Here is a 25,107-nt window from a genome sequence, read left to right on the forward strand (position 1 = left end):
TAGCAATAAGTTTAGCAGGGAGGTACCAAAGTAACCCAGGAGTGGATCACTAGACAACGGTCAAGAATATCCTGAAATACCTGAAAAGGACTAAGGATATGTTTCTTGTTTATGGAGGTGACAAAGAGCTAGTCGTAAACGGTTACATTGATGCAAGCTTTGACACTAATCGGACGATTCTAAATCGCAAACCGAATACGTGTTTGTATTGAACGGTGGAGCTGTCAGTTGGTGCAGTTCTAAACAAAGCGTCGTGTCGGGATCTACATGCGAAGCGGAGTACATAGTTGCTTCGGAAGCAGCAAATGAAGGAGTCTGGATGAAGGAGTTCATTTCCTATCTAGGTGTCATACCTAGTGCATCAGGACCAATGAAGATCTTCTGTGACAATACTGGTGCAATTTCCTTGGCAAAGGAATCCAGATTTCACAAGAGGACCAAGCATATCAAGAGACGCTTCAATTCCATCCGGGACCAAGTCCAGGTGGGAGACATAGAGATTTGCAAGATACATACGGATCTGAATGTTGCAGACCCATTGACTAAGCCTCTTTCACGAGCAAAACATGATCAGCACCAAGACTCCATGGGTGTTAGAATGATTACTGTGTAATCTAGATTATTGACTCTAGTGCAAGTGGGAGACTGAAGGAAATATTCCCTAGAGGTAATAATAAAGTTATTATTTATTTCCTCATATCATGATAAATGTTTATTATTCATGCTATAATTGTATTAACCGGAAACATGATACATGTGTGAATACATAGACAAACTTAATGTCACTAGTATGCCTCTACTTGACTAGCTCATTAATCAAAAGATGGTTATGTTTCCTAGCCATAGACATGTGTTGTCATTTTATTAACGGAATCACATCATTAGGAGAATGATGTGATTGACTTGACCCATTCCGTTAGCTTAGCACTTGATCGTTTAGTATGTTGCTATTGCTTTCTTCATGACTTATGCAAAGTTCCTATAACTATGAGATTATGCAACTCCCGTTTACCGGAGGAACACTTTGTGTGCTACCAAACGTCACAACATAACTGGGTGATTATAAAGGAGCTCTACAGGTGTCTCCAAAGGTACATGTTGAGTTGGCATATTTCGAGATTAGGTTTTGTCACTCCGATTGTCGGAGAGGTATCTCTGGGCCCTCTCGGTAATGCACATCACTATAAGCCTTGCAAGCAATGTAGCTAATGAGTTAGTTACAAAATGATGCATTACGTAACGAGTAAAGAGACTTGCCGGTAACGAGATTGAACTAGGTAATGGATACCGACGATCGAATCTCGGGCAAGTAACATACCGATGACAAAGGGAACAACGTATGTTGTTATGCGGTTTGACCGATAAAGATCTTCGTAGAATATGTAGGAGCCAATATGAGCATCCAGGTTCCGCTGTTGGTTATTGACCGGAAACAGTTCTAGGTCATGTCTACATAGTTCTCGAACCCGTAGGGTCCGCACGCTTAAGGTTTCGATGACAGTTAAATTATGAGTTTATGAGTTTTGATGTACCGAAGTTTGTTCGGAGTCTCGAATGAGATTACGGACATAACGAGGAGTCTTGAAATGGTCGAGACATGAATATTGATATATTGGAAGCCTATATTTGGATATCGGAAATGTTCCGGGTGAAATCGGGATTTTACCGGAGTACCGGGAGGTTACCGAAACCCCCCGGGAGGCTTAATGGGCCTACATGGGCCCTAGTGGAGAGGAAGAGAGGGGGCAAGGGCTGGCCGCCCCCCCAGTCCTAATAGGACAAGGAGAGGGGGCGGCGCCCCCCCCTTTCCTTCCTCTCTCCCTCCCCCCTCCCCCCTTCTCCTTCTCCAACTAGGAAAGAAGACTCCCGGTGGGAGTAGGACCCCCCCTTGGCGCGCCCTCCTTGGCCGGCCGCCCCCTCCCCCTTGTCTCCTTTATATACGGGGGCAGGGGCACCTCTAGACACACAAGTTGATCTTCGTGATCGTTCCTTAGCCGTCTGCGGTGCCGCCCTCCACCATAGTCCTCGATAATATTGTAGCGGTGCTTAGGCGAAGCCCTCCGACGGAAGAACCTCAAGATCGTCACCACGCCGTTGTGCTGACGGAACTCTTCCCCGACACCCTACTGGATCGGAGTCCGGGGATCGTCATCGAGTTGAATGTGTGCTAGAACTCAGAGGTGTCGTAGTTTCGGTGCTTGATCGGTCGGGCCATGAAGACGTACGACTACATCAACCGCGTTGTTCTAATGCTTCCGCTTACGGTCTACGAGGGTACGTGGACAACACTCTCCCCTCTTGTTGCTATGCATCACCATGATCTTGTGTTTGCGTAGGAATTTTTTTGAAATTACTACGTTCCCCAACAATACCCTACTCCTGTGTGGTGGTGGTGGATTGCCTCTTGGGCTGATGATGAACAGTACAAGGGAAGAACAGCCTCCTGAGGAGAGGTGTTCTTGAGCTGGTGTGGTGTGAAGATGAACTCAATCTGTCCCCCTTCTACTGTGGTGGCTAGCCCTATTTATAGAGGCCCTGGTCCTCTCCCCAAATATTGAGCGGGAAGGGATCCAATAACGGCCAATTTAAAGGGGGACAACTAGTACAAGCTATCCTAACTAAAGGTGGTCTTCGCCTGTCAAAGGCGCTGGTGGTGACGCCGTCTTGGGCTCCACGATAACCTTCGTCCTGCCGTCCTGCTAGTCTTGATCTTGTTGCACCGATATGGAAACCTTTGCCTGATGTCTCGGTACTCTGCGCCTACGCTTGCCCCCTTAGCACCAAAGGGGACACGAGGACACTGCGCGCGCTGGCGCCCGCCTGGCCTTGGTAGTCATGGCTTGCATCACGGGAACCTCGCGAGGTACCCCTTGCCTTGATCTCTCCGCCCCCTCGTGAGCCTGCCTGGTGAGGCCGCTCCTGAGGAGGCCTTGTGTTGTCCGCCCCACGAGGCTTGGCCCCTCGCGAGGGTCTTGAGTGTTGGTTGATGAAGACGGGCCGTACTGGGCCACTTGTGGAGCCACGCCGCGAGCCGCTGAAAGGATCGAGAAGAGGTGTCTAGAGGGGGGGTGTTGGTGTCAAAACCGGCGAATCTCGGTTAGGGGGTCCCGAACTGTGCGTCTAGGCAGATGGTAACAGGAGACGAGGGACACGATGTTTTACCCAGGTTCGGGCCCTCTTGATGGAGGTAAAACCCTACGTCCTGCTTGATTAATATTGATGATGTGTGTTACAAGAGTAGATCTACCACGAGATCAAGGAGGCTAAACCCTAGAAGCTAGCCTATGGTATGATTGTTGTTCGTCCTACGGACTAAAGCCATCCGGTTTATATAGACACCGGAGAGGGCTAGGGTTACACAGAGTCGGTTACAATGGTAGGAGATCTACATATCCGTATCGCCAAGCTTGCCTTCCACGCCAAGGAAAGTCCCATCCGGACACGGGACGAAGTCTTCAATCTTGTATCTTCATAGTCTTGGAGTCCGGCCGATGATGATAGTTCGGCTATCCGGACACCCCCTAGTCCGGAACTCCCTCAGTAGCCCCTGAACCAGGCTTCAATGACGACGAGTCCGGCGCGCATGTTGTCTTCGGCATTGCAAGGCGGGTTCTCCCTCCGAATAATTCATAGAAGATTGTGAACACCAGGATAGTGTCCGGCTCTGCAAAATAATTTCCACATACCACCGTAGAGAGAATAATATTTACACAAGTTCAATCTGCTGACGTATTTGATGGCGTGACGTCACACCACTACCAAGCCTTTACTTAAATTGTTTTTATTATACCACCTCAGCGCGTTTAGCGAAGCGGTTTCCTTGGCACGTCTTGTCGAAGCAGAGATCGTGTTCCCCTTATTCCGGGATTCCCATTAATACGGACGTGGGTAACCCAACCGCGCCCGTTGCCACGCCCCCTCCATCGAAGGCGGGTTCCAAACGGTCACGGGGACGGCTCTCGGTATTCTTCCTCTTTATAATGAGACCAAGGCCAGTTCTTTTTCTTCAATCCTCAATCGAATCCGCCCCTCGCCCCCGAGTTCCAACACCCAGGGCTCCAGATTCGGGTACCTTCGACCTTCGACAATGTCCGGCTCCAACCCACGGGGCCGATGGATGCCCTCCTCTGTCACGGAAGAAGACGTGTTAAAGCTGAGAGATGCCAGGTACTTGACCTATGAGATTTCGCATAGGTTGCCTGCCCGAGGGCAAGTTATTCCTACTCCCGAGCCCGGCGAGAGCGTTGTGTTCGTGTCTCACCTCCGTAGGGGCTTAGGCTTCCCGATGGACCCCTTAGTGAGGGGGCTCATGTTTTACTATGGGCTGGAATTCCATGACTTGGCTCCGGAGTCCATCCTCCACATCTCATCGTTCATTGTCGTTTGTGAAGCCATCCTCCGCACTACCCCTCACTTCGGCTTGTGGCTCAAAACCTTCAATGTGGAGCCGAAGATGATCGAGGGGCGTCAGGCAGAGTGCGGAGGGGCGATTATAAGCAAGAGGGCCGATGCTCCATGGCCCGAGGGCTCTTTTCAAGAGGAGCTCGGCGTGTGGCAACAGGAGTGGTTCTATATCACCGCTCCCAGGGGCAGCAGGCAGAGGCCGCCGCCCGTCTTCCGCTCGGGCCCTCCACAACAGTTGACGTCATGGGTCAACAAGGGGCGTGACTGGGGGCCGCCTAAAGATGTACCCCTTTTGCAGGACCGGATTCGAGGCCTCCAAGAAAGGGAGATCAATCTGGTCGCAGTAGTACAGGTTATGCTGATCCGGCGCCTACTGCCCTGCAAACGTCGCCCCCTCCGCCTGTGGGAATTTAATCCGGAGGGGCCACGAGCTCTTCAACACTTCATGGGTTTGACACCCATGGAGATGTACAAACTGTTCTTCGGATCGCAAGAGATGCGTCCGGTCTTGACCGAGGACGCTGGCCTAAGCTGCAATCGCCCGGATACTCAAGTAAGTAGCCCTGTGTCCGGACACACCGTCCACTTATTTATCGTGGGTTTGCCTTTTAACCATCTATCCCTTGGACAAGAGTGGATAGCGCTAGCAAAACTGATACGGTGTCCGGGCCCCCTCCCTGAGACCATGCAGGATCCCGTGCTAATTAAAATGTTGGAGGTTGCGCCCTCGGAGGAGAGCGAAGGGGGCACAGGGGAACTACCACCTCTGCCAAGGAGGCTTTCAGTAAGGGAGGAATCAAGAGTCCCTCCTTCCAGGGGGAGAAGAGGACAGCTTCCGAAGACCCGGAGGCCAAGGCCTCGAAGCGGGGAAAGAAATCTGTACCGGAAGGTCCTGTGCCGGGAAGAGTCCCGGCCGCACTGTCTCCTCGGAGGAATCAGCCCTCTAGCGAGCCGTAAGTAGAAAAGGAGGAATTTTGTAATAGTGGATACCCCTGCTTAATTTTTAAGGGTAACCGAAGTTTTCATCTTGTAGTTCGGATCTCAGCCCGTCTCAGCACAGCTCATCTTCGGGAGACCTTCGTCCGGAGATGATGGAGAGTGAAACGCCTCCATCTGCCGCCCCATCGTGCGGGGCGGACGACCCTGAGGTGTCGTCGCGGAGGGTCTCCCCGAGTCCGGCGGGGCCAGAGAGTTCGGCACCCATTGGAATACGGCCGGTGGAGCTGCAGGATTTACTTAAGAGGGCGTCCATCTCGGAAGATCACCGCACATTAATGAGTACGGTTATTGAAAGGATCTCGTCCGCCGAGAGCGGGTTGTATGAGGCCGTCGGAAGCTTGCTGACGGGCTTTGAGGTATGCAAAAAATGACATACCTTTTGACAGTTTTGCACATGAAGTGCGCCCTGTATAGATAGTAGCCCCTGAGACTTGGTATGCTGTCGAAAGCGATAGCGTGCCAAGGATCATAATCTCAGTTATAGAATGTCGCCTTTCCTATGCAGGTGGCGGATCGTCCGGTGGCCAGCCGGACTGATGGATTTGCCGAGCTGAGAAGGCAACTCGACGTTGCGGATGCGGACATCTCGCTGGTCAATAAACGACTTGATGAGTCACAAGGTACGTGGTTGCTCCGCGGTCGCCTAGTAAGGGAGCTGACGCCCATGCCTTACAATTTGTATGCTTGATGCAGATGGTGCTGCTGCTATGGAAGGCCTTCGAGCAGAACTTGCTCGGGCCAAGGAGCAAGCCAGAAAAAGCGAGGCAGATGCCTCGAAGGCATCAGAAGAGCTAGAAGCCGAGAAGGCTGCTCACTGCCGAAGCAGGGAGGAGATGGCCGGAATGGCCGCGAATTTAAAAGTTGCTACCAACCGCCAGGAGGTTCTTCAAAAAGAACACCGAGCGGAGCAAGAGGACCTGAAGAAGGCCGACGCCGAAGCCAAGGATGCCCGTAGTGCGATGCGGGCTATGAAGGAGGAACTACGTCAGGTCCGAGACATTGTGGCTGGAAAGCCCTTTATGCTGCGCAGGAAGTTCACGCATCCGAAGTATGCTCAGCTGGGCCGATTGTATGGTGCGGAGGATCCTTATCTGGACTTGGCAGCGAGTGCGGCGGACGCAGTCGTGCACTTCCGAAACCAGAAGGATCACGAAATGGAAGAGCTTTTCTGGTCTCAATTCCATAGTCCGGAGCGCCAACTTCCGCTGAGTGATCGGCTGGTTGAGTGGGCTGAGCTAAATAGATTGTCCGGACTTGCCATGACAGATGTGGTCGCTCATCTGTGGCCGGGAAGGCCCAAGCCGAAGAGTTATTTTGGCTTGTTGCAGCAATTCCTTGGGGCGGTGCCGCGTATTGGGGCGATGAAGCGGTCGGCGTGTATAGAAGGTGCGCGGATGGCTCTCGCCCGTGGTAAGACATACTGGGCTGAGATGGATGCCACCGCTGTTGCATCCTGGGGTTCGGATGAAAGCCGGTTCCCCACCGAGCACTATTTTGAGGAAGTCCTGCAGGGCGCTCGTTTAATAGAGTCGCAGTGCTCAAAAAATATTATGTTTGAATGACATGTATGATTTCTGAGATCATGTTTATAATACAATAGTTTTTATACTTGTGCGTTCAAGTATTGAACTATCTCCTGTGCGGCCGTATGTTTATGTATAATCTGAAAGATGGCAGTCTTTGGCTTCAGCCCCCACGCACATGGTGCGGGGGTGTTTGCAAAAAGAAAAATGCTTTTTCACACTTAATCCAACGTCTTGGTCCTTTTAAGGAGGTGATAGCGTAGCAAACTAGGCAATCGGACTATAATGCTTTATCACTTTCACTTAGCCATAGGAGCTCGAATGTGGGGCTACTATATTGCCCCTGGCGGCACCGCTCATCTCCGAACTCGGGGTGCGTATGTGCCTGACCGGGAAGCGGTCCTTCGTCAAAGCGGAGGAATTCTAAACATTCCAATGGTCGATCGAGTGGTTGACCAGTCTCTCGCTACATCATGATAGTCAATTTTCGGCTTTCTCTACTAAGGCGCTCGCCCGGCCGAACCGGGGCACAATCGCAGTAGTTCTCCTGGTGCCGCGTTAGCCGATGATACGGAACGTAAGGCAGCAAAACACAGGAGCCGGGCAAACCCGACATTTGACCAAAGACATGATTCGGAGCTGATGCATATAAGGCCTAACTCGAGACACCGAACACTCCCTGAGGTGTTCGGTCTTTATGATACCGGGCAGAACAATGCCCTAAGCCCCTAGTGTCCAGGTACAGACGGGAACTTCTGACGCGGCCGATGCCAAAACGCCAGCCTCCTCCTCGGCTATGGTAGGAAACCGGGGGATGTGTATCAACAAGAGACAGTAAGAAAGGTTTACGCAGGGTCTTAATCTAAAAAGAATCCTTGCAACGGGTCCCTGCTGCACGTCTGCGCCTGTGTCTCCGTTGTGCTGTGTCCTGGACGGGTGTAGCACGTGCTTCATCTGTAAAAGAGAAGGACTTAGTTTCTAAGAAATATCATGCAAAAGTTGTGTTAAAATAAAGTATACTTTGGTAGATAAAGAAAGTTGAGCTTTATTGGCTCTCATCGCTGAAACGCGCGGCCCCTTATAAAGGGGGTATGCGGCTGGGAAGCCCCTTGTTTATTTACGCCGGACTCGCCTAACCGTGTCCGGGGTCTGAATGGACCTGTGTTTAGGGGGCCCACGCTCTCCGTGGTCGAGGAACACTCGTATTTACTCTTTAATGAGATTATGCCGCATGGACCGGGCATTGTAAGTATAGGAGACATGTAGTGTGGTATGGCGTTGAAGCGGTCGAAAGCTTTGCATCCCAGTAGTGCTTGATGGCCACTGTATAATGGGGCGCGATGAAGAGTGAGCCTTTTCGCGACGGCGGTTGTCGGATGAACCGAACACAACCTCTAGTGGTACAGAGCCCGTATAATTGGCTTAAAGGCCTGGCGTCGCTCCTTTAAAGGGAGTGTTGTTATGGTGAATGTTGGTAGGGTCTATCCCCATTCTGCGGACGGTGTCCTGATATGGCAGGAGCCGCGCTGTGTTGTCGTGTTATCACATGGAGTGAGTTCACTGTTTTGACTTCTAATGGGAAAGTCTTCTGTTTTCCGGAGTGCTGCTTTTGGGGTTCGTCACTTTCGCTTGGTGTATCGAGCCCCTTGTGTTCGGCGTTAAGTCGGCCGGACTGCTTGAAGACCCAACAATCTCTGTGGGTATGGTTTGCAGGTTTTCCGGAGGTATCATGTATTTGACATAGCCTGTCTAGAATCTTGTTTAGGTTGGATAGCTCGTCATTGTTGTCCTTGAGGGACAGCGTTTTGTTATTCGGCCACGAGTTTTTGAATCCGGCGTTGACCGCCGTACTGTTTGGGCCATTTTCCTTATTCCGACGCTGATCCTTTCTGCGTCGAGATTTCCCATTTCCATCCCTGACTTCGGATGTACTCGGGTCGCTGGTGCTGCATCTAGCCAGCCAGTTGTCTTCTACCGCGCAAAAGCGGGTCATGAGGCTTGTTAGTGTGGCCATTGTTCTTGGTTTTTCCTGGCCGAGGTGTCTGGCGAGCCATTCGTCCCGGACGTTGTGTTTAAAGGCTGCTAAGGCTTCAGCGTCCGGACAGTCGACTATTTGGTTCTTTTTAGTGAGGAACCTGTTCTAGAATTTGCGTGCTGACTCTTCGGGCTGTTGAGTTATGTGACTTAAATCGTCTGCATCCGAAGGGCGGACATAAGTCCCTTGAAAATTTGCTCGAAACGCATCTTCAAGCTCTTCCCAACTTCCAATGGTATTTTCTGGGAGGCTTTTAAGCCAATGCCGAGCTGGCCCTTTGAGCTTGAGGGGTAGGTTTTTTATGGCATGGAGATCGTCTCCTCTGGCCATATGTATGTGTAGGATATAATCCTCAATCCAGACTCCGGGTTCTGTCGTTCCGTCATATGCTTCTATGTTTACGGGTTTGATTCCCGCTGGAAATCCATGATCCAGTACCTCGTCAGTGAAACATAGTGGGTGTGCGGCGCCCCTGTATTTGGGTGTCCGTTGTCTTCAAATGCTCTATGGGTTATGTTGCTTCCTGGAGTCTTCTTTTTTGGCCCATAAATAGATCTGACTAGGTCGTCCTTTTTCCAAGGATCTTTATGCTGATCGTGTGCCGGTTTGTGTGCGGCGCCCCTTGTTGCTCTTGGCCTGTCATCTGGTCGTCTATCCGGCCAGGCGGCTTCTTTCTTTTTTGACTGCGGGGGCTCTAAGGCCTCCTCGTCAAATTCGGGCAACAGCTTGCGCTTCGGGTAGCTCTTTGTCTGGTGACTAGCGCCATGTTTATCTACGTTGTGGAGTACTTTGCTCCATCTCATTCTGAGTGCGTCCTCCGCTGTTTTGAGCTTCCGCTTTTGCTTCTTCAAACTTCTTGCCGTGGCGATGAGCCTTTTATGAAGATTCGTATGCTCTGGTAATGTGAGATCATCTTTGCCAGGGATGGGTTGCCTGCCCAGTTCATCATGTTCAGATGGCTGCTCGGTGGCATGTGCATCGTCCACTGCTTCGCCCTGCTCTAAGGCCGGGTCCGTATGGGTGCCGTTTTTATCGAGGCCGGTCTTCGGGCGGCGCTTGCGTCGCCGTTTTGGTTGTTTGTTGGGGGAGTTGTCCTTCGCCACGTCCCGTTTTTCCTCATTATCGCTTCCTTTTGGTGTATCCACCATGGATACGTCGTGAGTTGGGGTGGCTTTCCCGTGCCCGATAGGCGCTGGTTCTTGGTCGTCTCCGGCATCGTCGTCCATACCGTCGATGTCTTCGGAGTCGTAGTTTAGCATGTCGGTTAGATCGTTGACAGTGGCTATTAAGTGGGTGGTGGGTGGGCTTTGAATTTCTTCGTCATCCGCATCCCAACCATCCTGGCCGCAATCCGGCCAGGGCTCTCCTGATAACGAGAGGCACTTTAACGAACTCAAGATGTCGCCGAAAGGTGAGTGTTGAAAGATGTCCGAGGCAATAAACTCTATGATCGGCGCCCAACCGGATTCGATTGGTGAGGGCGCGGGAGGTTCGGAGTCCGGCAAGGAGTCCGGCACCTCGGAGTCATGAGCTATGTGAGGGACAAGATCAGTGTTTGGCTCTATCGCCGTAGAGGTTGCAGCCCCCGAGGCGATGTCTAGCCATCCGTCCTCGATCTGTGCAGCCGGCTCCGAATTGAAGATTGGAGCGGGCTCGAGTGCGGCCTCCAGGGTACTGTCCGGCAGCAGAGCTAAATCATGCCCATCGTGACAGTGCGGCACGCTTGGTTGTGGCTCGAATCCATCGAGGATCAAGTCCCCACGGATGTCGGCCGTGAAGTTCAAACTTCCAAATCTGACCTGACGGCCAGGGGCGTAGCTTCCGATCTGCTCTAGATGGCCAAGCAAATTGGCCCACAGTGCAAAGCCGCCGAATACAAAGATCTGCCCGGGAGGAAGGTCTCACCCGGGACTGCGTCGTTGATGACGATCGAAGAAGCCATCGAGCCTATTGGCGACGACACAGAGGAACTCTCAATGAAAGCACCAATGTCGGTGTCAAAACCGGCGGATCTCGGGTAGGGGGTCCCGAACTGTGCGTCTAGGCGGATGGTAACAGGAGACGAGGGACACGATGTTTTACCCAGGTTCGGGCCCTCTTGATGGAGGTAAAACCCTACGCCTTGCTTGATTAATATTGATGATGTGTGTTACAAGAGTAGATCTACCACGAGATCAAGGAGGCTAAACCCTAGAAGCTAGCCTATGGTATGATTGTTGTTCGTCCTACGGACTAAAGCCGTCCGGTTTATATAGACACCGGAGAGGGCTAGGGTTACACAGAGTCGGTTACAATGGTAGGAGATCTACATATCCGTATCGCCAAGCTTGCCTTCCACGCTAAGGAAAGTCCCATCCGGACACGGGACGAAGTCTTCAATCTTGTATCTTCATAGTCTTGGAGTCCGGCCGATGATGATAGTTCGGCTATCCGGACACCCCCTAGTCCGGAACTCCCTCAGGGGGTGATTAGACACTAAGTACCAAAGGTTGCAGTTTTTAACTTCTTTAAGTTGGAGTGGAGTTTAGGCACAAGTTTAACACTCACAATACATATCAAGCAAGCATGCAAAGAGTATATGAGCAGCGGAAAGTAAAGCATGCAACTTGCAAGAATGTAAAGGGAAGGGTTTGGAGAATTCAAACGCAATTTGGAGACACGGTGATTTTTGAGCCGTGGTTCCGATAGGTGGTGCTATCGTACATCCACGTTGATGGAGACTTCAAGCCACGAAGGGTAACGGTTGAGCGAGTCCACGAAGGGTCCACGAAGAAGCAACCTTGTCTATCCCACCATGGTCGTCGCCCACGAAGAACTTGCCTCACTAGCGGTAGATCTTCACGAAGTAGGCGATCTCCTTGCCCTTACAAACTCCTTGGTTCAACTCCACAATCTTGTCGGAGGTTCCCAAGTGACACCTAGCCAATCTAGGAGACACCACTCTCCAAGAAGTAACAAATGGTGTGTTGATGATGAACTCCTTGCTCTTGTGCTTCAAATTATAGTCTCCCCAACACTCAACTCTCTCCCATAGGATTTGGATTTGGTGGAAAGAAGATTTGAGTGGAAAGCAACTTGGGGAAGGCTAGAGATCAAGATTCATATGGTAGGAATGGAATATCTTGGCCTCAACACATGAGTAGGTGGTTCTCTCTCAGAAACAACAAGTTGGAAGTGTAGGTTCGTTCTGATGGCTCTCTCCATGAATGAAGAGGAGGTGGAGGGGTATATATAGCCTCCACACAAAATCTAACCGTTACACACAACTTGCCAAACTCGGTGGGACCGAATTGATAAACTTAGTCGGACCGATTCAGCAAATCTAGTGACCATTAGGATTTTCGGTGGGACCGACATGCAACCCGGTAGGACCGATATGGTTAGGGTTAGGGCATAATGTAATCTCGGTGAGACCGATTACACAAACTCGGTGGGACCGATTTTGGTAATAAGCTAACCAGAGAGTTGGTCAGGCAAACTCGGTTTGACCGATTACACAAACTCGGTAGGACCGTTTTTGGCAATAAGTTAACCAGAGAGCTTGCATTGTAATCTCAGTAGTACCGATTACACAAACTCGGTGGGACCGATTTTGGTAATGGACATACACAGAGAGATTACAATCCCATCTCGGTGAGACCGAGATCCCTATCGGTGAGACCGATTTGCCTAGGGTTTGTGGCAGTGGCTAAGACATCTGAACTCAGTGGCGCCGGATAGAAAGAATCGGTGGGGCCGAGTTAGACTTTTGGTTTAGGACATATGTGGATGTGAGAAAGTAGTTGAAGGCTTTGGAGCATATCACTAAGCACTTTGAGCAAGCAAGCCATTAAGCAACACCTCATCCCCTCTTGATAGTATTGGCTTTTCCTATAGACTCAATGTGATCCTGGATCACTAAAATGGAAAATGTAGAGTCTTGTTCTTGGAGCTTGAGCCAATCCTTTGTCCTTAGCATCTTGAAGGGGTTCCACATCCTCTAGTCCATGCCACTCCATTGTTGAAATTGTCTGAAACATACTGGGTAAAAGTGTTAGTCCAACAAGAGATATGTTGACATTAATTACCAAAATCACCCAGGGAGCACTTGTGCTTTCAGCCGCAGGCAGGCAAGTCTGGGGACCCCTGTTCCCAAAACACTGACACATTCTACAATTAATATAGACTAACCAATATCCAAGCTCAAAATATATAAGTGAAGCACACGAAGCATTCTATAAAACCATACTCAAAAGATTTAAGTGAAGCACAAAGAGCAATTCTATAAGATCATACTCAAAAGATATAAGTGAAACACATGAAGCATTCTATAAATCAATGAAGGGCTATCTCATACTAGCATGGTTCTTAAAGAAAAAAGAAAAACACAAAGGACACAAATCATGTGAACAAAACAAAAACTGAGGTATACCCATAATTGTTGAAGAAGAAAGATGGGATGCCAACCGGGGCATCCCCAAGCTTAGATGCTTGAGTATCCTTGAAATATTTACTTGGGATGCCTTGGACATCCCCAAGCTTGAACTCTTGCCTCTCTTTATTCTTCTCGGATCGGTAACTCCTCGTTCTTCGAACACTTCATCCACACAAAACTTAACAAAAACTTGATGAGATCCGTTAGTATAATAAAGCAAATCACTACCTTTAGTTATTGTTTTAAAGTCATTCCAATTTCATATTATCACTATGTCTACTGTATTCCAACTTCATCATGGTTCATACCCCCCGATACTACCCATAGATTCATCAAAATAAACGAACAACACATAGAAAACATAATCTATCAAAAACAGGACAGTTTGTAGTAATCTGGAAATTTCTTATACTTCTGTAACTCCAAAAATCTAAAAAAATATGATAATTTAAACAAATTGTACAAAATTAATGTGCAAAAAGTTTCAGACCCATTTGACTTTCCAGTAAAAAAAATGTAAATTCACGTGCTACAGCCAAAGTTTCTATTTTGCACTTCACAAAGTAAACAAGCAATCTAATCATCCTAAAATCAAAGCTTGGCACATTATTTTTATAATACAATGGATATATACAAGGGTATAATTATTTTCATAGAATCTTCCATGAAAAATTCTACATTGTTTCCATGAGCATGAACACAAGTGTTCAAGGTCGACCCTCACTTCTGCAATGTATAACTTTCCAATCACTTCTCTTTTTGAAAAAACTTTTTAGGCATATGAGGCAAGTGAATCTTTTTGTATTTTCATTATTTAAAAAAAATTGTATATTTCACCCACAACTAAACAGAAATAAAAAGGGAAAACGAAATCTACGTAGTGATGAAAGCAAACAAGCACACACGAGAATATCAACCCCACGCTATTGCACCCCGAAAACGGCGCAAGAAAAGAGCTTGATAATCCCCAAGTGCAGGGAATCATCATAGAAATTTCCAAAGTTGGAAGTGATAAGTATGGAGTGTTGGACCCACAAGGAGCTAAAGTCAAGATCAATATTCTCTCAAGTCCTATTTGCTACTGATACAACTTTACGTACACCGAACGTTTGGTTCCAACTAGAAACGAGAAATAAAACAACGTTGTGGGTATGAAGAGGATAACTTTGCATGATACCGGAGAGCTAAAATATAAAATTAGGTGTTGTTATCATAAAGTTAGAATATATTACTAAATATTACAAATAGCAAGTGTGGAATAATGATGGGTCGGTGTGCGGAATTATCCTAGGCAACTGTTAACAAGACCGGTAATCACTATTGCAATTTCATATGAGGGAGAGGCATAAGCTAACATACTTTCTCTTCTTGGGTCATATGCACTTATGATTGGAACTCTAGCCAGCATCCGCAACTACTAAAGATCATTGAGGTAAAACCCAACCATGGCATTAACATATCAAGTCCCCTTTATCCCATACGCAACAACCCCCTTACTCGGGTTTATGCTTTTGTCACTCAAGCAACCCACTATAAGCAAATCATGAACGTATTGCAACACCCTATAGCGGAAATCCCTCACTCTTGCGCAACACGGAGGGCACAATAGGACAGCACCCAAAAAAACATACAACTCATACCAATATAGATCATCAATCAACCCAAAGACAAAGGATATCTACTCAAAACATCATAGGATGGAGACACATCATTGGATCATAATATGTGGCATAAAGCACCATGTTCAAGTAGGGATTACAGCGAGGTGCGGGAGAGTGGACCGCGTAAAAGAGATGAGGATGGTGATGATGATGGTGATGTTGATGAAGACGATCACCGCGGCGATGATTCCCCTCCCGATGGCACTCCGGCGCCACCGAGAGAGAGGAGGAGAGGTTCTCCCCCTTGTGCTTCCTCCTCCATGGACTCCCCCTGGATGGGGAGAGGTTCCCCCTCTGGTCCTTGGCCTTCATGGTGATGATGGCCCCTCCAGGATCCTTCCCCATGGCCAAAGAGGGCCTAGATTGATTTCTCGTGGCTATAGAGGCTTGCGGCGGCGGAACTTCCATTCTAGGTTAAGTTCTCGAGGTTTGGGTATTTATAGGAGAGATTGGCATTGAGAACAAGTCAGGGGGGCCCACGGAGAGTCCACGAGGCAGGGGGCGCGCCCTCCACCCTCATGGGGCCCATGGGACTCCCCTCCACTAACTCTTTGTTCCAGTATTTTTTATATTTTCCAGAAAAATTCTCCGTTGATTTTCATCGCATTCTGAGAACTTTTATTTCTGCACAAAAAACAACACCACGGTAGTTCTGCTAAAAACAGCATCAGTCCGGGTTAGTTCTAATCAAATCATACAAAAATCATATAAAATTATTGTAAACATGGCATGAATACTTCATAAATTATAGATACGTTGGAGATGTATCAAGACTCGTGTTGGGCCTCCAAGCGCAGAGTTTTGTAGGACAGTAGCAAATTTTCCTCAAGGATGACCTAAGGTTTATCAATCCGTGGGAGGCGTAGGATGAAGATGGTCTTTATCAAACAACCCTGCAACCAAATAACAAAGAGTCTCTTGTGTCCCCAACACAACCCAATACAATGGTAAATTGTATAGGTGGACTAGTTCGGCGAAGAGATGGTGATAAGTGTAATATGGATGGTAGATATAGGTTTTTGTAATCTGAAAATATAAAAACAGCAAGGTAGCAAGTAGTAAAAGTGAGCGAAAACGGTATTGCAATGCTTGAAAACAAGGCCTAGGGTTCATACTTTCACTAGTGCAAGTTCTCTCAACAATGATAATATAATTAGATCATATGGCAATCCCTCAACGTGCGACAAAAGTCACACCAAAGTTCTTATCACGGAGAACATAAGATGAAATTGCTTGTAGGGTACGAAACCACCTCAAAGTTATTCTTTCCGATCAATCCATTGAGCTGTTCCTATAAGTGTCACAAACAGCCCTAGAGTTCATAGTAAAATAACACCATATGACACACACCAATCAACCCTAATGTCACCTAGGTACTCCAATTTCACCACAAGAATCCGTGGGTCAATTATACGTTATGCATCAAACAACTTCAGATTCATAATATTCAACCCAACATAAAGAACCTCAATGAGTGCCCCAAGATTTCTACCGGAGAAACAAGGACGAAAACATGCATCAACCCCTATGCATAGATTACCCCAATGTCACCTCGGGAATCCGCGAGTTGAGTGCCAAAACATACATCAAGCGAATCAATAGAGCACCCCATTGTCACCACGGGTATCCCACGCAAGACATACATCAAGTGTTCTCAAATCCATAATAGTATTCAATCCAATAATAGTGAAACCTCAAAGGTAAAACTCAATTCATCACAAGAAGGTAGAGGGGGAGAAACACCATATGATTCAACTATAGTAACAAAGCTCACGGTACATCAAGATCATGCCAAATCAAGAACACGAGGGAGAGAGAGAGAGAGAGAGAGAGAGAGATCAAACACATAGCTACCGGTACATACCCTCAGCCCGAGGGTGAACTACTCCCTCCTCGTCATGGAGAGCGCCAGGATGATGAAGATGGCCACCGGTGATGGTCCCCCTCCGGCAGGGTGCCGGAACGGGCTCCCAATTGGTTGTTTGTGGCTATAGAGGCTTGCGGTGGCGGAACTCCCAATCTAGGTTTCTTTCTGGGGGTTTCTGGATTTATAGGAATTTTTGTCATCGGTTTCACGTCAGGAGGGTCCACAAGTCAGCGAGAAGGCAGGGGCGTGCCCTAGGGGGTGGGCGCGCCCTCCACCCTTGTCGTTGACTCGGGACTCTTCTGGCCCAACTCTTTTGCTTCGCGGGCTTCTTCTGGTCCATAAAAATCACCGTGAATTTTCAGCTCATTTGGACTCCGCTTGATATTCCTTTTCTGCAAAACTCAAAAACAAGAAGAAAAAAATAGAAACTGGCACTGGGCCCTAGGTTAATAGGTTAGTCCCAAAAATAATATAAAATAGCATATTAATGCATATAAAACATCCAATGGATAATATAATAGCGTGGAACAATAAAAAATTATAGATACGTTGGAGACGTATCATACGGCACCCACAAAAAATCTCTTATTACCGGCCTATACCTCTATGCCATGTTTTATATAAAATTGTTGTCAATGCTATGGCTGACAGGGTTCGAGTTATTCTTGATGAGGTTATAGGGGAAGAACAAAGGGCTTTTGTACTGGGTCGTTTGAGCATGAATAATGTGCTTGTAGCCTATGAGAGTGTTCATGCTACTAAGAGGCGGAAGAAAGGCAAAATTGCTTGTTGTGCCATTAAATTGGATATGATCAAAGCCTATGATAGGGTCGAGTGGCATTATCTTGAGGTTATCATGTACAAATTAGGCTTCAATGATTGTTTGCCAGATTGGTGATGAAATGTATGACCTCGGTGAGGTTCACTATAAAGATGAACAATGATTTCTTACCATATTTCACTCCACCCAGATGACTCCGTCAAGGGGACCCCATGTCACCGTATATATTCCTTCTTTGTGCTCAAGGCCTTAGTTCATTACTAAATCATTTTGGTGGAGCACGTATTGAATAGAGGCATACGTCCATGCACCTTGGGTTAATCATTTGTTATTTATTGATGACAGATTGATCTTTCTCAACGCTAAGGCAAAAAGTGCATACAAACTCAATGAGATTATCTAGGTCTATGCTAACTGTTCAAGGCAGGCAGTTACCGGGAGAACTCTATCTTTTTTGGTGGAAACACTTTGCAACCATTCCGGGAGTCCTTGAAACATACACTTGGTATTTCTGTTGAAGCATTTTCACAACACTATCTAGGACTTCCGACATCGGTTGGCGGAATTACTAGTGGTACTTTTCATCACATAAATGAGAGAAGTCACAGCAAAATGCAGGGATGGTCGAGCAAGAATCTAGCATGTGAGGCTAGAGAGGTTCTTACTAAATCAATTATTCATGTCAGCCCAACTTACAAGTATGAGTGTATTAACTAAGAAGCTATCCAAAGGTTTAACATCATGCATCGAAAAATATTGTTGAGCGAACTCTGTGGATAAAAGATCCCTACGTTGGATATCATGGGAGAAGCTTGTTGAACAAAAAATCAAGGGCCGGATGGGATTCACGGACTTCCATTGTTTTAACTTAGCAATGGTCAGTAAACATGGTTGGTGCTTGTTGACTACTTCGGAGTTCCTTTATGTTAGAGTGTTGCAGGGTAAATATTTCCCCCACTCGAATTTTCTTCATGCCACAACTCCACCGCATGCGTCGGCAACTTGGACGACCATCAAGGCTGGAAAGAAGGCAACGTAGACTAGTCTAATCCATCAGGTTGGTGATGGTATAACGACCTCGACATGGACAGATCCTTTGCTTATGAACAATGCTACTTTGAAGCCAATAGGGCAAACGGGTGTTACCCCCACTTAACAATGTTCCGTACCTGATTGACGACTATATGGAAAATTAGAACTTGGAAGTTTTTCGCGAAAACTTTTTCAACCCAGGCGCCGAAGCTAATCTTAATACCCCTCTCAATCCATCTGGTTGTGAAGACTCATTAGCATGGACTTTTGCAAAATATGGTCATCCTCTAGTGACTCGCAACGATCTTAGTTCTCCGGAGGAAGGGGGGATTACAGAAACCTCACATCGATGGACTGTGGTTTGGAAGCTTCGTGTTGTACCTAAAGTCTGGGTCGTTTGGTGGAGGGTGCTCTGAGGTATTCTCCCAGACAAAGAACTCATATTAGTTCTTGAGGCATGATTTTTTGTTAAAACTTCAGTACAGTAGTCTTGTACTCCAACAGTTCCCATTCTGAAATCACTTTATATAACCTGAATACAAGAAACTGAAGTTGTTAATGCTGAAATACCAAAATACTGTGATTTCTTGACCAAGTAGTGTGCAAATCTTATGTTGCTTAGATTTACAAAATTAGCAAAACAAGAAGAAATACTGTGTCGTTCTAAAGGCAACCATTGGTGCCAGAACAGGTCAAGTTCTATATGCCGGACGCGTTAACCAAAAAAAAATCCTTTTCTTTACAGGTTTTTTATTTTATTTTCTTGTAACTTGGGATAAAATAACTTTTCATGCCACCACCTGAGCTTGCAGCAGGAATTGTCTCGGAGATGTTGCCTATTACAGAGTAAATGCTTTCATAGCGTCAGAGTACAGTTCCAGTAGCAGCTATGAGCATACTCGCGAGAAAATCACACTGCAATTTAGTTTCAGAAATTCATATTACAATCTAGAGATGCAAAAAACGCAAATGGTAAACAAATCCAGATGACAAATTTGCCAAGTTAGATTTGCAGGACCGAATGAAAAGAATTTCACAAACTCAAACGGTGTCAAATCAGAAGCAATGGCTGGACTGACGATATTGAACAGAGAAACAAATCCAGATAGCACTTCCTCACAACAAGCATTAAATTAAACCACAGGCACAAGCATTCGCGGAGCAGCGACCTGGTAGACACACTGAAGCTAGCTATCCCCTAACCGCCGAAGCCGTACAGGGTGCGGCCCTGGCGCTTGAGCGCGTACACGACGTCCATGGCAGTGACGGTCTTGCGGCGCGCGTGCTCGGTGTAGGTGACGGCGTCGCGGATGACGTTCTCGAGGAAGATCTTGAGCACGCCGCGGGTCTCCTCATAGATGAGCCCGGAGATGCGCTTCACGCCGCCCCTCCGCGCCAGCCGCCGGATCGCCGGCTTGGTGATCCCCTGGATGTTGTCCCGCAGCACCTTCCTGTGCCGCTTCGCCCCGCCCTTGCCCAGCCCCTTGCCGCCCTTGCCGCGCCCGGACATCTTCTCGCTGTGTGCTCTGCTGTGTGCGTCCGCGAAGAGGAAGACGAAGGAATTGGGGATTTTTCTGTGGGAGGGATGGAGCCGAATTGGTTTGGGTTGCTGCGAGGCTGGTGGAGGGGGTTATATAGAGCTGGGTACTGGGAGGGAGAGAGGGGGGATGCGCGGGCCGTCGGATTGGGGACTGATCCGCGTGAAGTGTGCGAGCGATGGGTTGAGCCGTTGGATGGGGAGAGGTTGGCTGCTATTGGTTGATCAGAGGAAGCGCGGATCGGCGGGGTGCGGTTTGGAGGGCGTGGCAGCGGAAAATAGCGCGGGAATCTTTCCGCCCATCCATTTTAGCGAGCAGGGAAGGGCTCTTCGCCCACAGCGCCCACATGGGCCGGGCGCAGTAGCGTATATCTTTTTCTTTCTTATTACGTTTTTGTTTTTCTCTCTACTTTTTCATTTTGTTTTCCCCTTTTGTATATTCCAACGGTCTAAAACATGTTAGATCATTTAAAAATGTCCATGCAGTTCAAACGGTGTTCACATAATGTATAGAAATTTATATAACTCAAAAAATTTAACAAATTTTAGAAATGTAAAATAAATGTTCACGGGTTCAAAAAAAATTATATAGTTTTAGAAGTGTTTGCGCATTTATAGAAAATGTTCAGGTACTTTAAGATTTATGTAGTTTACATAAAAATATTCATGTAACTAACAAAGTTGTCCGTGTGTTTCAAACAAAACGTTCATATAATTTAAAATTATTCACATATTATATATGAAAAATGTGTGTGCAACATTAGAAATTGATCATGCATTCTAGAAAACATCCATGTGAAAAAAACTTGTGCATTAAAAACATAAAATGAAAAGGTAAAAAATAAAAATAAGCAACATAAGAAGAAAAAAAGGATAGAACAGGCCCCATGAAAACCCACAAGAAACCCATATGAAGAAATGGGGCAAAAAGTGAAGAAGAAAAAAGTTGTGTTGAACACAATCATCTAAGGCAGATCCACGTGTGGGGGGGTGTCCCGCAGCTGAGCAGCTGATTTTACTCCGTACGGACGATACATGGGATTTGACCTTTTATGTTGAGTTGTGTGGCAAGGATGGGTCGTAATGGATCTAGACGAAGGTTTTGGTTGTGCCCTGCTTTGGTCATCTTTTTATAAAGAGTCCAAGGTCTTCTTTGGTTCATAGGATAGAAATGTCATAGGAATAGGAAAATCATAGGAAGTAAGATGAAATGCATCTCAATTCCTATAGGGAAATGATATCCATCTGATGCATATGATAAGATTTTTTCCATTGAATGCAGGCTAATGTTTTTTTCCTTTGAAATATGAATCTCATTCTCATAAACCAAAGGGCTCCAAAGGAACTTTTGATTTGAAATCCCATCCTATGAAATCCCTACAAAATTCCTTCGAACCAAAGGCGACCCAATGTTTACTGGGAGCAACTAGTTAAAGCATGCCTCGGGTGGGGCTATTCATGGGGTAGTGGTCGGGCACGTCTGGCAAGCACTCTGGCGCCACCACGTGTTGCGTGTTGGACGTTGCCCCCATAAAAAAATGGTTGTTTTTGTTTTTTGCTTGTGGTTTTACAACTCTGTTCGGTTTTTAAGTTTTTTTCTTGGTATTTTCGGTTTTGAATTTTTATCTTGTTTTTAGTTTTCAAATTTTCTAGTGTGTGGCTATAACATGTAATGTAGCACTAGATAAAAGGGAAACATGTAGTGCACTATTGCACAATGCGGGAAGCACAAATGCAATATAGCAGGGGCACATAGCGCATTACAGGGGGAGTGCAAAAAATACACTTAGACGAAGAGACATAATGCATCAGGCGGTGAGCACAAGTGCACTCCAGTGGGGAGTACAGAGCGTACTAGGAACACAAAGTGCACTACATAATGGGATGCACAAAATGCACTACATAAGGAGCACAAGTGAGTGTAGGAGCAGTACATAGTGCACAGAGCGGGGAGCACGAGCGTACCACGGAAAAAGAAAGCACAAGTTTACCTCACAAAAGGCACAAATGTGGTACAGTCGGAGCACCAGTGTAGTATAGATGGGAGCACAAGTTACGGTAAAAAATCATTGAGACCTACCAACATGGTATAACTAAGTTCAAACATTTTCGTTAAAAAAAACCAAATGATAAGTGCCACACATGTGGCCTGAGGCACTCTACCCTGACTTTTTACAACTAAAGTTACCATCCAAAAAGAAAAGAAAAATAAACTGAAACTTGCCGTCCGAAAAAAAATTGTCATGCTTGACAACTACAATTGACATCCCCTGATGGGATGGGGATGTCAAAGTCCCTCTAACCATCCAACCACATGCATTTATTTCTGGATTTATTTCAAGATTTTTGGTGATACGCATTCAGTGGGAGGAGACGTTCTCGTCGACGACAAGGTGCCTACGGTGAATTCGTACATTTCAAGATGATATGTCGGCTTAGTGTTTCGGAGGTGCTCATAGGGGAGGGTGTGCGTGTGTGCATTCATAAGGGTGAGTGTATGCACGTGTATATGAACGCTTGCATCTGTATTGTGTTAAAAAAACTACAATTGACATCCTCACGTCACTACACTTGTCATAAAAAACGTGAGGCCCCGTCTTATTTTATCTTTTTTGAACATATCAATGAGAGCAACATACCGGTAAAAAAATCACAATTTGGATGTCGTACCGTGAGTTTGTTCGAGTCGTGGATTGGGCGGGGGCGTCGACATGTGACTGCCCTATTAGGTTGATCTCCTCCCGATCAAGCCCAATGGTTCGACGGGCCCTTGACTCGCGCCCTGATCGGGGGTGCCCAACCGAACTCTGATTGGTGGGCCCCTATCGACGCGCTACATAAAGAGGAGGGGTGGACGCACATAGTATGAGGTTCACCATTCGCCTCAGCTCCCCGCCGGTATCCCTACCGATCTAGGGTTAGCGTAGGCCGACGGGGAGCACCGCCGCCACTGCTGCCCACGCACACACACTCCCACGCCGTCACCCCTCCATCATGGCCACCAGCTCGGGCTCCTGGAGCCAAGGAGAAGGTAGCCTGCTGTTAATCTCTAACCTGCCCTGTCAGGACCCCGATCCTAAGTCACACCGATCTAGCATGTAACACATCATATTACTTTGCGGCCTCACGCACGGTATTCCCACGGGTGCCACCTTACCTGGCCCGGGACCGTTTGCGCATTTTGGCTCACGTATATGATAGTGCCGCTAGCATCCATATGACAAAGAACCCGGGCTAGTCGTGAACCCAAAGTGGCACTAACTTACAGGGACGGGCATACATGACCCAACAACGAACGTGTCGGTCATCAGCGAGTGAATCCGGGCTGTAGCAACTGGGCTAGCAGGACTCCGGTAAACCGGGCTGTAGCAGGCTAACAGGACTCCGGTAGACACCGCGTGACATTTCCCTGAAGGGACAGACACAGTAACGAAGAAGGACACATGTCGGCCGGCCAAAGTGTTCCGAAGCAGTAGCAAGCTACCATGGCTCAGTGGAAGCACTAGGAGACATTTCCCGGTAAGAGAGGCTACCAAGGATAAACAACTAGGTAGTCAGATCCCACACATACCAAGCATTTCAATAACATACACACAATATGCTCGATATGTGCAAATACAACATGGCATCACAACATGACTCTATGACTCAAGTATTTTATTCAATAGGCTTCGAGCGAGATATTACAATCATGGGTCTCATGACCCAACAATCAGAGCTTACAAGTCAAAGCACATGCGGAAGCTTAACATGTCTGAGTACAGACATCTACAAATGAAAAGGCTGAGAAGCCTGACTATCTACCAGATCCTGCCGAGGGCAAAAGATCGTAGCTGAGGTAACAAGCTAAACACCGAAGTCCACGTGGAACTACTAGCGAGACTGAAGTCTCTCTGCAAAAATATAAATTAAGCAACGTGAGTACAAATGTACCCAGCAAGACTTACATCAGATCTAACTACATATGCATCATTATCAACAAGGGGATGGTGGGGTTTAACTGCAGCAAGCCAGCTTTGACTCAGTGACTATTCTGAACTACGACTGCAAGTAACTCTTTTGAGGTGGCGCACACGAGTCCACATATTCACCATATCAATACACCACTATGGATTCGCCACCGTCTCCCTACGAGCACGCCATCCATAGCACTCACACTTATCTTTCGTATTTTAGAGTATCCACTTTCACTTGTCTATGAACTGTACAGGCAACCCAGAAGTCCTTTACCGCGGACACGGCTATTTGAATAGATCATATTAACCCTACAGGGGTGTACTTCTTCACACACGCTCTCACCACTTACCGCCGTTTACACGACATGTACTCGGCAACCTTCAAGCAGAAGCCCAGCGAGGGTGTCGGCCACGACCTGACTAACCACACAAGTCTCTCGTCCAGGTTTATCGCCTATTCGGGTTCCATCCGCAAGGAGATCCGGCCGGGGTGTCGCTCACGGCCCCAAACGATGTGAGCAGGGTTCCCAAGCCCACCATCCGGGTGCCACTTGGTACACCGTGCCACTGTGCCTAGTCTGTCCCAAGCCCACCTGTACCGGGTGCCACTTGGTAGACTACTAACACTACCTACAAACACCAGAAACTAGTTGCAACTCCTGGACAAAGATCAGTTGATTAATAAGTCGAGAGAGCTTGGAGCGCCCGGAGCCCAATGTGTGGTAGTAACTGTTCATGGATCACAAACACAGAACTCAGTTCCTGAGGACGGCTTCAATGAGACAACCCACCATGTACTCCTACATGGCCTCTCATCGCTACCTTTACCAAATCGTGTTCACACACTTAGCTCACACACAGTAGGACATGTTCACACGCCTCTGATTCATCCCCGATG

General features: G+C 47.4%; 1 protein-coding gene across 1 annotated transcript; it reads right to left on the reverse strand.

The window, feature by feature from the left end:
- Positions 1-19,799: 19,799 nt before the first annotated feature.
- LOC123112027 (histone H4) lies at positions 19,800-20,314 on the reverse strand. Its single transcript, XM_044532924.1, has one exon. The coding sequence runs from the start codon at positions 20,224-20,226 to the stop codon at positions 19,915-19,917; it is 312 nt and encodes a 103-aa protein (XP_044388859.1). The 5' UTR covers positions 20,227-20,314; the 3' UTR covers positions 19,800-19,914.
- Between the last annotated feature and the right edge of the window lie 4,793 nt (positions 20,315-25,107).

This window comes from Triticum aestivum, chromosome 5B (assembly GCF_018294505.1).
Source record: "Triticum aestivum cultivar Chinese Spring chromosome 5B, IWGSC CS RefSeq v2.1, whole genome shotgun sequence".
Lineage (NCBI taxonomy): Eukaryota > Viridiplantae > Streptophyta > Magnoliopsida > Poales > Poaceae > Triticum > Triticum aestivum.